At 47.2% G+C, this 12391-nt stretch overlaps 1 protein-coding gene across 1 annotated transcript in view; it reads left to right on the forward strand.

Moving 5' to 3' along the window:
* The window catches only part of LOC128382821 (plexin domain-containing protein 2-like), an 85685-nt gene that overhangs the window by 2209 nt on the left and 71085 nt on the right, over window positions 1–12391 (forward strand). The window contains 3 exon segments of the mRNA XM_053342822.1: window positions 1167–1205; window positions 1207–1314; window positions 9432–9501. Of these exon segments, the coding sequence (XP_053198797.1) occupies window positions 1167–1205; window positions 1207–1314; window positions 9432–9501 (217 nt within the window).

Raw genomic sequence — 12391 nt, forward strand, 5'->3', positions numbered from 1 at the left:
AAGAAAAGAAGACAGGAAGGAAAGATGGAAGGAAGGAGGGAGGGAAGAAAGAAAGAAAGAAAGGATGGACAGACAGAATGAAGGATGGGAGGAAGGAAAGATGGAACAAAAGAGGGAAGGAAGGATGAAAGGAAGGAAGGAACGGAAAGAAGACAGGAAGGGAAGAAAGAAAGGATGGACGGACAGAATGAAGGAAAGATGGATTAATAAAAGATGAAAAAGACTAATAAAGCACACACAAGATTTTTTTTAATAGTCATATAATCTAATTTAACAGGTAATTTACTCCACAGGAGAATTAAATATATTCTAACATTATTGAGTCACTCTGCGCTCCTGTGTCGGTTTCCTGTTTGAGTTTGAAGCTTTAAATTGTTATTTGAAGGATCACATTAGATTTTGAATGTAATTTGAGCTCATATCAGTTTAGAGGAAACAATGAGCTGCAGGATATTTCTTTATAAATGAGATTTTATGTTCAGTAAAGGTAGAGCTGTGTACGCTGCATATTAAAAGCTCACAGATGAATTCACAGAGCAGAGCAGCAATATCTCCACGCAATACTTAAAACTGTGTTACATTTAAATTACCTTCAACCTCCTGCTGTCCTCGATACAAGGAAGGAAGGGAGGAAGGAAGGAAGGAAAGGAGGGAGGGAGGAGGAAGGAAGGAAGGAAGGAGGAAGGAAAGGAGGGGGGGGGGGAGTAAGGAAGGAAGGAAGGGAAGGAGGAAGGAAAGGAGGGAGGGAGGGAGGGAGGGAGGAAGGAAGGAGGAAGGAAAGGAGGCAGGTAAGAAGGGAGGAAGGGAGGAAGAAGGAAGGAAAGGTGGAAGGAAGGGAGGACAAAGGAAGGAAATGAGGGAGGAAGGATGGAAGGGAGGAAGAAGGAAGGAAAGGAGTTAGGAAGGAAGTAGGGAAAGAAGGAAAGGAAGGAAGGAAGGTAGGAGGAAAGAAGGAAGGAAGGTAGAAGGAAAGGAGTAAACAAGGAAGGAGGGAGGGAGGAAGGAAAGAAGGACAGAGGAAGAGAGGAAGGAAAGAAGGGAGGAAGGAAGGGAGGGAGGAAAGAAGGAACAGTCACAACAGACGGGGTCAATTTGACGACAGGAAGTTTAAACTAACAGAATAATCATCACACTCTTCTTTTCTTTCCGTCTCCGTCTCTCTGCAGGAAGACACGGATCACAACTACTACACATCTAAAACGTACGGCCCCGGCGGATCAGATGAGCAAAGACTTGTGGGTAAATATCGAGCAGATGGACAAAGAGAAAGTGAAGATCCACGGGATTCTGTCCAACACGCACAGACAAGCAGCGGTAAGAGACTCACTTCCTGTTTGGATGTTTGAAGACTCAAACAGCTTTTAGTTTAATCTCAGTTAAACATTGAGTCTTTATTTCTCTCCAGTTGGATGTTGAGCTTCACTGTGTTTAACATTCAGATACCGACAGTGGAAAGTTTCTCCGTGCTTATTAAATAAAAATCTGATTTTAAAAAGGGAGGTTTATGCAGAAGCATGATTTGAAATATCACAAATAGTAGTTTGAGTTCATCGTGTGCCAGTTTTGCAGTTTGAGGCTTTTTTTTTTTTTTTTTCAAACATACTGAAGAAAGTTCAAACTCTACAGTAGCTCTAAAACTTTATTAATAGAGCATGTTTTTTTTAGAAATTAGGTATTTAAAAAAGATTAAAAAATAACCAGTAATGTGCATCTAGATATTATTAGATTATTATTATAGTTAACCCTCCTGTTGTCCTCGAGTCAAGGAAGAAAGGGAGGAAGAAGGAAGGGAAGAAGGGAGGGAGAAAAGGAGGGAGGGAGGAAGGGAGGAAGGAAGAAGGAAGGAAAGGAGGAAGGAAGGAGGGAAGGAAGGAAAGGAGGAAGGAAGGAGAGGAAGAAGGAAGAAGGAAGGAAGGTAGGAAGGAAAGGAGGGAGAAAGAAGGAAGGAAAGAAGGGAGAGAGGAAGAAGGAAGGAAGGGAGGAAGAAGGAAGGAAAGGAGGGAGGAAGGATGGAAGGGAGGAAGGAAGGAAAGGAGGAAGGAATGGAGGAAGGAATGGAGGAAGAAGGAAGGAAAAGAGGGAGGAAGGAAGGGAGTAAGAAGGAAGGAAGGAAAGGAGGAAGGTAGAAGGGAGGGAAGGATTCAGTATTTAAAAAAGATTAAAAAATAACCAATCATCCAGATATGCATGATAATCCACCGAGAGGTCAGCGTTATTATAGTTAAGTAAAACTAAAACTAGCAGTGAAAAAATAATTTAGCTAAAATAAATAAGAATAAAACTACAATGAACAAAGCAGAACTAACTAAAACTAAACAGAATTGCAGATTAAATCAGTTTAGCTTTAATTTTCTTCTCGTTTTCTCTGAGGGAGGGAGGGAGGAAAGAAGGAAAGGAAGGAAGGGAAGAAGGAGGGAGGGAGGGAAGGAGGGAAGGGAGTCGAAAGCAGATATGGAAATCTTGCCCTGGTGTAATTTGATTGCGAGTAATGTACTGCAAAGAAAAAAGAAGAAGAAGAAGAAATTTGGCCCCGTCGTGGAGCTCTAGTCAAGGGAGGAAGGAAGGAAGGAAATGAGGAAGAAGGAAGGGAGGGAGGGAGAGAGAAAGGAAATGAGGTAAGGAGGAAAGAAGGAAGGAAGGAAGGAAGGAAGGAAGGAAAGAAAGGAGTAGGGTGAGGGGGGAGTAAGGAGAGAAGGACGGAAGGTAGGAACTGAGGAAAAAGGAAAGGAAGGAAGGAATAGTCAAAACAGATGGCCCGGGAAGACGACAGGAAGGTTAATTGAACTGTTTGTAAAAGCCGATCATATATCAATCATATTATAAATAGTTTAGACCAATATAATATAATACATCATTTAGTTTGAACTACACACACACACACACACACACACACACACACAGACACTGGTTAAATATAAAGGTAAAACCAATGGCAGCCACACAAAGACCAGATAAGTCTTCTCAGTAATGTATATTTTATTTACTGTGTAGTTTTATGTGTGTGTGTGTGTGTATATATATATATATATATATATATATATATATATATATATATATATATATTTCCTCATGCAGCAACACAAACCTTTTCATGCTTTAAATATGAAATATGAATAACAGTCGAGCAGCAATGAGGAATAAAATGAATAAAATGGACTGCGGCTGCACCCGAAAGCCCCAACTGATAGATTGATCACTTCCTGCATATCGACAGAGAGGAGAGCTACAGTCAGGGTTTGATACTATTTCATCTCAAAGAGATAAGGTTGAAACAGCAGCAGTGAAAGAGCTCCTCTCCTTCCACCTCGGGAGGGAGGGAGGAACTAAGGATGGAAAGGAGGAAGGAAGGAAGGAAAGGAGGAAAGGAAGAAGGAAGGAGGAAGGAAAGGAGTGAGGGAGAGAGAAAGGAAAAGAGGTAGGGAGGAAGGAAGGGAGGGAGGAAGGAAAGGAGGAAGAAGGAAGAAAATGAGGGAGGAAGGAAGGATGGAAAGGAGGAAGGAAAGGAGGAAGAAGGAAGGGAGGAAAGGAGGAAGGGAGGAAGGATGGAAAGGAAGAAGGAAGGAAAGGAGTGAGGGAGAGAGAAAGGAAAGGAGGAAGAAGGACGGAAGGAAGGAATTTAGGAAGGAAAGGAGGGAGGAAGGAAAGGAGGAAGGAGGAAGAAAATGAGGGAGGAAGAAGGAAGGGAGGAAAGGAGGAAGGGAGGAAGGATGGAAAGGAAGAAGGAAGGAAAGGAGTGAGGGAGAGAGAAAGGAAAGGAGGAAGAAGGATGGAAGGAAGGAATTTAGGAAGGAAAGGAGGGAGGAAGGAAAGGAGGAAGAAGGAAGAAAATGAGGGAGGAAGGAAGGGAGGGAGGAAGAAGGAAGGAAGGAAAGGAGTGGGGGAGAGAGAAAGGAAAGGAGGAAGAAGGACGGAAGGAAGGAATTTAGGAAGGAAAGGAGGGAGGAAGGAAAGGAGGAAGAAGGAAGAAAATGAGGGAGGAAGGAAGGGAGGGAGGAAGAAGGAAGAGAGGAAAGGAGGGAGGGAGGAAGGATGGAAGGAAGGAAAGGAGGAAGAAGGAAGGGAGGGAGGAAGGAAGGAAGCGAGGAAAGAACTTTTGTTTTTCTCTCTCTGAATAGTTTATAGGGACGGACGTGGGAGGTTTCTCAGACTTCTGAAAAATATTGATAAATGTAGAAATCTCCCAATTCGATGGACGGGAGTCGAAAGCAGATATGGAAATCTTGACCTGGTGTAATTTGATAGCGAGAAATGTACTGCAAAGAAAGAAGAAGAAGAAGAAGAAGAAATTTGGCCCCGTCGTGTTTAGCTGGAGATCTAGTCATGGGAGGAAGGAAGGAAAGGAGGAAGAAGGAAGGGAGGGAGGGAGAGAGAAAGGAAATGAGGTAAGGAGGAAAGAAAGAAGGAAGGAAGGAAGGAAAGGAGGAAGAAGGAGGGGAGGGAGGGAGAGAGGGAGGGAGGGAGGGAGGAAGGAAGGAAGAAAGGAAGGAAGGAATTGATAAATGTAGAAATCTCCCAATTCGATGGACGGGAGTTAACCCTCCTGTTGTCCTCTAGTCAAAGGAGGAAGGAAGGAAGGGAGGAAGAAGGAAGGGAGGGAGGGAGGAAGGAAGGATGGAAAGGAGGAAGGAAGGGAGGGACAGAGGAAGGAAGGATGGAAAGGAGGAAGGAGGAAGGGAGGGAGGGAGGAAGGAAGGATGGAAAGGAGGAAGGAAGGGAGGGAGGGAGGAAGGAAGGAGGGAGGGAGGAAAGGAGGAAGGAAGGGATGGAGGAAGGGAGGAAGGAAGGAAGGAAGGAAAGGAGGAAGAAGGGAGGGAGGGAAGAAGGAAGGATGGAAAGGAGGAAGAAGGAAGGGAGGGAGGGAGGAAGGAAGGATGGAAAGGAAGAAGGAAGGAAAGGAGTGAGGGAGAGAGAAATGAAAAGAGGTAAGGAGGAAAGAAGGAAGGAAGGAAGGAAGGAAAGGAGGAAGAAGGAAGGGAGGGAGGGAAGAAGGAAGGAAGGAAGGAAGGAAAGGAGGAAGAAGGAAGGGAAAGTGGGAAGGAAGGAAGGAAGGAAGGAAGGAAGGAAGGAAAGAAGGAAGGAAGGAAGGAAGGAATTGATAAATGTAGAAATCTCCCAATTCGATGGATGGGAGTTGAAAGTAGATATGGAAATCATTCCCTGGTGTAATTTGATTGTATTGCAAAGAAAGGAAAGGAAGAAGGAAGGAAAGGAGTGAGGAGAGAGAAAGGAAAAGAGGAAGGAAGAAAGGAAGGAAGGAGGGAAGGAAGGAAGGAATGAATTGATAAATGTAGAAATCGAAAGTTGAAGTTGAAAGCAGATATGGAAATCTTGCCCTGGTGTAATTTGATTGCGAGTGAAAAAAAAAGTGAGTGAAAAAAAAGAAGAAGAAGTGAAAACCATCTGTGCTGCTGAAATTCGGCCCCGTCGTGTTTAGCTTGAGGAGCATTATTAAACAAATACAGTTTATTATATGATGGCAGTTAAAGGAGTCTAGAGGAGTGCTGGAATAGGAATAGCAGAAAGAGAGAGAGAGATGGAGAGAGGAAGGATGGAAAGGAAGGAAGGAGGGAAGGAAGGAAGGATGGAAAGGAGGAAGAAGGAAAGGAGGAAGGGAGGGAGGAAAGAAGGATGGAAAGGAGGAAGAAGGAAAGGAGGAAGGGAGGGAGGGAGGAAGGATGGAAAGGAAGGGAGGGAAGGAGGAAGGAAGGAAAGGAGGGAGGAATGGAGGGAGGGAGGAAGGAAGGAAAGGAGTGAGGGAGAGAGAAAAGAAAAGAGGTAGGGAGGAAAGAAGGAAGGAAGGAAGAAGGGAGGGAGGAAGGAAGGTATTACAAAGAAAAGTCTTGAGAAAGTTCATTAAAAAAAAGTCTGGAGGAGTGCTGGAATAGCAATAGCAGAAAGAGAGAGAGAGAGATGGAGAGAGGAAGGGAGGAAAGGAGGAAGAGGAAGGGAGGATGGAAAGGAAGGAAGGAAGGAAGGAAGGATGGAAAGGAGGAAGATGGAAAGGAGGAAGGGAGGGAGGAAAGAAGGATGGAAAGGAGGAAGAAGGAAAGGAGGAAGGGAGGGAGGGAGGAAGGAAGGATGGAAAGGAAGGGAGGGAAGGAGGAAGGAAGGAAATGAGGGAGGGAAGAAGGGAGGGAGGGAGGAAAGAAGGAAGGAAAGGAGGGAGGGAGGGAGGAAGGAAGGAAAGAAGGGAGGGGAGAAGGAAGGCAAGGAGGGCAGTTAAAGTCTTGAGAAAGTGCATCAAAAAAAAAAAGTCTGGAGGAGTGCTGGAATAGGAATAGCAGAAAGAGAGAAAAAGAGATGGAGAGAGAGAGAGAGAAAGAGAAAGAGAACTTCCTGGCACTACTTCCTGCCAGCGCTTTGGCCCCCGACACCGACAGAAATTGGCCAATGAGGTCGTAAAACAGAACACAGCCGCAGAGGTCAACCCCATCACAGCGCTGTGGAAAAGAGAAGCTGAGGATTGGCCGTCCAGTCTGTGAGCCTCAGCGCGGTCTGCCACAGGATTACTCCCTCTGGCATAATCTAGGATCATGTATAATAGCTTGTTTACTGTGGACGCTCCTTCTCCAGAACGCTTTCTGGCAGCAGCGAGAAGAGACTGAAGGGATAAAATAAAAAGGATACAAGAAGACAAGGAAGGAAGGAAGGAAGGAAAGGAAGGAAGGAAGGCAGGAAGGAAGGAATTGATAAATGTAGAAATCTCCCAATTCGATGGACGGGAGTTAACCCTCCTGTTGTCCTCTAGTCAAGGGAGGAAGGAAGGAAGGGAGGAAGAAGGAAGGGAGGGAGGAAGGGAGGATGGAAGGATGGAAAGGAGGAAGGAAGGGAGGCAGGGAGGGAGGAAGGAAGGAAGGAAAGGAGGAAGAAGGAAGGGAGTGAGGGAGGAAGGAAGAGGGAGGGAGGGAGGAAGGAAGGAAGGAAGGAATTGATAAATGTAGAAATCTCCCAATTCGATGGACAGGAGTTAACCCTCCTGTTGTCCTCTAGTCAAGGGAGGAAGGAAGGAAGGGAGGAAGGAAGGAAGGGAGGAAGAAGGAAGGGAGGGAGGAAGGATGGAAAGGAGGGAGGGAGGAAGGAAGGAAAGGAGGAAGAAGGAAGGGAGGGAGGGAGGAAGGAAGGACAGGAGGAAGAAGGAAGGGAGTGAGGGAGAGAGAAAGGAAAAGAGGTAGGGAGGAAAGAAGGAAGGAAGGAAGGAAGGAAAGGAAAGGAGGGAGGGAAGGAAGAAGGGAGGGAGGGAGGAAGAAGGAAGGAAAGGAGAGAGGGAAGAAGGGAGGAAAGGACATAATCTAGGATCATGTATAATAGCTTGTTTACTGTGGACGCTCCTTCTCCAGAACGCTTTCTGGCAGCAGCGAGAAGAGACTGAAGGGATCAAATAAAAAGAATACAAGAAGACAAGGAAGGAAGGAAGGAAAGGACAGAAGGAAGGAAGGAATGAATGAATGAATTGATAAATGTAGAAATCTCCCAATTCGATGGACGGGAGTTAACCCTCCTGTTGTCCTCTAGTCAAGGGAAGAAGGAAGGGAGGAAGAAGGATGGAAAGGAGGAAGGAAGGGAGGGAGGGAGGGAGGAAGGAAAGGAGGAAGAAGGAAGGGAGGGAGGGAGGAAGGAAGGACAGGAGGAAGAAGGGAGGGAGGGAGGGAGGAAGGAAGGACAGGAGGAAGAAGGAAGGGAGGGAGGGAGGGAGGAAGGAAAGGAGTGAGGGAGAGAGAAAGGAAAAGAGGCAGGGAGGAAAGAAGGAAAGAAGGAAGCAAGGAAGGAAGGAAAGGAGGGAGGGAAGGAAGAAGGGAGGGAGGAAGGAAGGAAGGAAGGAAGGAAGGAAGGAAGGAAGGAAGGAAGGAAGGAAGGAAGGAAGGAATTGATAAATGTAGAAATCTCCCAATTCAATGGACGGGAGTTAACCCTCCTGTTGTCCTTTAGTCAAGGGAGGAAGGAAGGAAGGAAGGGAGGAAGGAAAGGAGGAAGAAGGAAGGGAGGGAGGGAGGAAGGAAGGAAAGAAGGAAGGAAGGAAGGAATGAATGAATGAATTGATAAATGTAGAAATCTCCCAATTCGATGGACGGGAGTTAACCCTCCTGTTGTCCTCTAGTCAAGGGAGGAAGGAAGGGAGGGAGGGAGGGAGGAAGGGAGGGAGGGAGGAAGGAAAGAGGAAGAAGGAAGGGAGGGAGGGAGGAAGGATGGAAAGGAGGAAGGAGGAAGGGAGGGAGGGAGGAGGGAAGGACAGGAGGAAGAAGGAAGGGAGTGAGGGAGAGAGAAAGGAAAAGAGGTAGGGAGGAAAGAAGGAAGGAAGGAAGGAAGGAAGGAAAGGAGGGAGGGGAAGGAAGGAGGGAGGGAGGAAGAAGGAAGAAGGGAGGGAGGGAGGAAGAAGGAAGGAAAGGAGAGAGGGAAGAAGGGAGGAAAGGACATAATCTAGGATCATGTATAATAGCTTGTTTACTGTGGACGCTCCTTCTCTAGAACGCTTTCTGGCAGCAGCGAGAAGAGACTGAAGGGATAAAATAAAAAGAATACAAGAAGACAAGGAAGGAAGGAAGGAAGGAAGGAAGGAAGGAAGGAAGGAATGAATTGATAAATGTAGAAATCTCCCAATTCGATGGACGGTTGTCCTCTAGTCAAGGGAGGAAGGAAGGAAGGAAGGGAGGGAGGGAGAAGGAAGGATGGAAAGGAGGAAGAAGGGAGGGAGGGAGGGAGGGAGGAAGGAAGGAAGGAAGAAGGAAGGAAGGAAGGAAATGAGTAGGGGGGGTAAGGAGAGAAGGAAAGGGGGGAAGGAAGGAAAGAAGGAAGGAAGGTAGAAAGTGAGGAAAGAAGGAAGGGAGGATGGAAAGGAGGAAGGAAGGACAAGAGGATGGAAGGACAGGAGGATGGAAGGGAGGAAGGAAGGAAGGAAGGAAGGAAAGAAAGGAGTAGGGGGAGGGAGGAGTAAGGAAAGGAGGAAGGAAGGACAGGAGGATTGAAGGAAGGAAGGAAGGAAGGAAGGAAGGAGGAAGGAAGGAAAGAAAGGAGTAGGGGAGGGAGGAGTAAGGAGAGAAGGACGGACAGGAGGACGGAAGGAAGGAAGGAAGGAAAGAAAGAAAGAAAGAAGAGACAAGGGAAGTAAGGAGAGAAGGAAAGGAGGAAGGAAGGAAAAAGGAAAGGAAGGAAGGAAGGAAGGCAGGAAAGAAGGAACAGTCAGAAGAGATGGGGACATGTTTCCTTCACTGAAATTGTTACGTTGATTTTTCTTGTGCATGTTTTTCTTCTCTATTTTATATTTCCTACCTGAAATGCCTCATAAAAGCAGAACAGATATAAAACACAGTCCTTTCTTTTCCATATTTTCTTTTCTGTTTCCAAATTTTTTTATTCTTTCTTTTTTTTTTTCCTGCTCCTCCGCCCACCTCTATCTGTCTGACCCGGGTCATCTGTCTGTTTTTTTGCCCTCACAGAGAGTTAATCTGTCCTTCGATTTCCCTTTTTATGGACATTTCCTGCGTGAAATCACCGTGGCAACTGGTGGTAAGTGAACACTGTTCTTGCACTTTGTTCTCCTCAATAGTAGCCATTTAGTGTTATTATTGGATATACTGTATATGCTGTACACAGACCAGTTTTTATTGCCCTGGGGTTTTGGAGGGAATGTGGTAAGATTTATAAAAAGTGAGTCTTGAGTCTGAGCATTTTATGAAACTGGAGACGAAAGACGAGTAAGTGCATCTGCATGTGTTTCTGGCGCTCGGTGTAACCTGTGAATGTGGCCCAGCGTACGAAGATCCCTCCGCCCCTCAACCAAGACAATTAGTTAGTTATGTCTTTCTGGGAAGTCCTGACTTAACCCTCCTGTTGTCCTCAGGTCAAGGGAGGAAGGAAGGGAGGAGGGAGGGAGGGAAGTAAGGAAGAAAGGAGGGGGGGAGGAAGGGAGGGAGGAGGGAAGGAAGGAGGAAGGAAGGAGGGGGGGAAGAAGGGAGGGAAAGAGGAAGGAAGTAAGGAGAGAAGGAAGGGAGGAAGGAAGGAAGGAAAGGAGTAAGGAGGGAGGGAGGAAGGAAAAGAGGAGGAAAGGAATGAAGGAAGTGAGGAAAGAAGTAAGGAAGGAGGGGGAAGTAAAGAAAGAGGGAGGAAAGAAAGAAAGAAGGAACAGTCAAAAGAGACGGGGGTCAATTTGACCCGTGAGGAGGACGGGTGGAGGGTTAAATCAGTAGATCCAGCGGAGCGAGTGGAGGCTGTCAGTGAAGCATCTCCCAGCGCTCACCTCTCTGCAGCGTAGTGAGCTCCACTGGTGGGGTAAAAAAACAAACCACTCCCAACCACTCAGCACCACCAGCACCACCAGACCCACACTAGACTTAACTGGAAGAGAAACCAGACCGATGGGTTTGGCTTGGAAACAGGATTCAGTCAGCCAAGCGGGGGGCCTATATAGCACCCCCCCCCCCCCCAAACCCCCAAACCCCCTCCCCCTCCCCCCTCCCTGATAGACATGGATATCAGCCTAGCCTTGGTGGATGTGTATGTGCGGGTTTTTTCAGACACGTGGAATGAAGGAAGGAAAGGAAAGGAGGAAGGGAGGGAGGGAGGGAGGAAAAGAGGAAGGAAGTAAGGAGAGAAGGAAAGGAGGAAGGAGGGAAGGAAGGAAAGGTAGGAATGAAGGGGAGGGAGTGAGGGAGGGAGGGAGGAAAAGAGAAAGGAAGTAAGGAGAGAAGGAAAGGAGGAAGGAGGGAAGGAAGGAAAGATAGGAATGAAGGAAGGAGGGAGGGAGGGAGGGAGGAAAAGAGAAAGGAAGTAAGGAGAGAAGGAAGGGAGGAAGGAGGGGAGGAATGAAAGGTAGAAATGAAGGAAGGGAGGGAGGGAGGGAGGGAGGAAAAGAGAAAGGAAGTAAGGAGAGAAGGAAGGGAGGAAGGAGGGGAGGAATGAAAGGTAGAAATGAAGGAAGGGAGGGAGGGAGGGAGGGAGGAGGGAAGTAAGGAGAGAAGGAAGGAAGGAATGAAGGAAGGAAGGAAAGAAAGAAGTAGGAGGGAGGGAGGAAGGAAAAGAGTAAGGAAAGGAAGGAATGAAGGAAGGGAGGAAGTGAGGAAAGAGAGGAAGACTGAAGGAAAAACTAAAGAAAGAGGGAGAAAGGAAGGAAGGAAGGAAGGAAGGAAGGAAGGAAAGAAGGAAACAGTCGGCTTGGAAACAGGATTCAGTCAGCCAAGCGGGGGCCTATATAGCACACACCCCCCCCCCAACCCCCCCCCCCCCCCACCCCCCCCCCCTGATAGACATGGATATCAGCCCCTGGGTGGATGTGTATGTGCGGGTTTTTTCAGACATGTGGAATGAAGGAAGGAAAGGAAAGGAGGAGAGGGAGGGAGGGAGGGAGGGGAGGAGGAAAAGAGGAAGGAAGTAAGGAGAGAAGGAAGGGAGGAAGGAGGGAAGGAAGGAAAGGTAGGAATGAAGGAAGGGAGGGAGGGAGGGAGGAAGGAAGGAATGAAGGAAGGAAGGAAGGAAAGAAATAAGTAAGGAGGGAGGGGAGGAAGGAAAAGAGTAAGGAAAGGAAGGAATGAAGGAAGGGAGGAAGTGAGGAAAGAAGTAAGGAAGGAGAGGAAGACTGAAGGAAAAACTAAAGAAAGAGGGAGAAAGGAAGGAAGGAAGGAAGGAAGGAAGGAAGGAAGGAAGGAGGGAAAGAAGGAAACAGTCGGCTTGGAAACAGGATTCAGTCAGCCAAGCGGGGGCCTATATAGCACACCCCCCCTCCCCCCCTCCCCCACCCCCCTCCCTGATAGACATGGATATCAGCCTAGCCTCGGTGGATTGATGTGTATGTGCGGGTTTTTTCAGACACGTGGAATGAAGGAAGGAAAGGAAAGGAGGAAGGGAGGGGGGGAGGGAGGAAAAGAGAAAGGAAGTAAGGAGAGAAAGAAAGGAGGAAGGAGGGAAGGAAGGAAAGGTAGAAATGAAGGAAGGAAGGGAGGGAAGTAAGGAGAGAAGGAAGGAAGTAAGGAGAGAAGGAAGGGAGGAAGGAGGGAAGGAAGGAAAGGTAGGAATGAAGGAAGGGAGGGAGGGAGGGAGGGAGGAAAAGAGGAAGGAAGTAAGGAGAGAAGGAAGGGAGGAAGGAGTGAAGGAAGGAAAGGTAGGAATGAAGGAAGGGAGGGAGGGAGGGAGGGAAGTAAGGAGAGAAGGAAGGAAGGAAGGAAAGAAAGAAGTAAGGAGGGAGGGAGGAAGGAAAAGAGTAAGGAAAGGAAGGAATGAAGGAAGGGAGGAAGTGAGGAAAGAAGTAAGGAAGGAGAGGAAGACTGAAGGAAAAACTAAAGAAAGAGGGAGAAAGGAAGGAAGGAAGGAAGGAAGGAAAGAAGGAAACAGTTGGCTTGGAAACAGGATTCAGTCAGCCAAGCGGGGGCCTATATAGCACACCCCCCCCCTCCTCCGCCAACCC

This window comes from Scomber japonicus, chromosome 21 (genome assembly GCF_027409825.1).
Source record: "Scomber japonicus isolate fScoJap1 chromosome 21, fScoJap1.pri, whole genome shotgun sequence".
Lineage (NCBI taxonomy): Eukaryota > Metazoa > Chordata > Actinopteri > Scombriformes > Scombridae > Scomber > Scomber japonicus.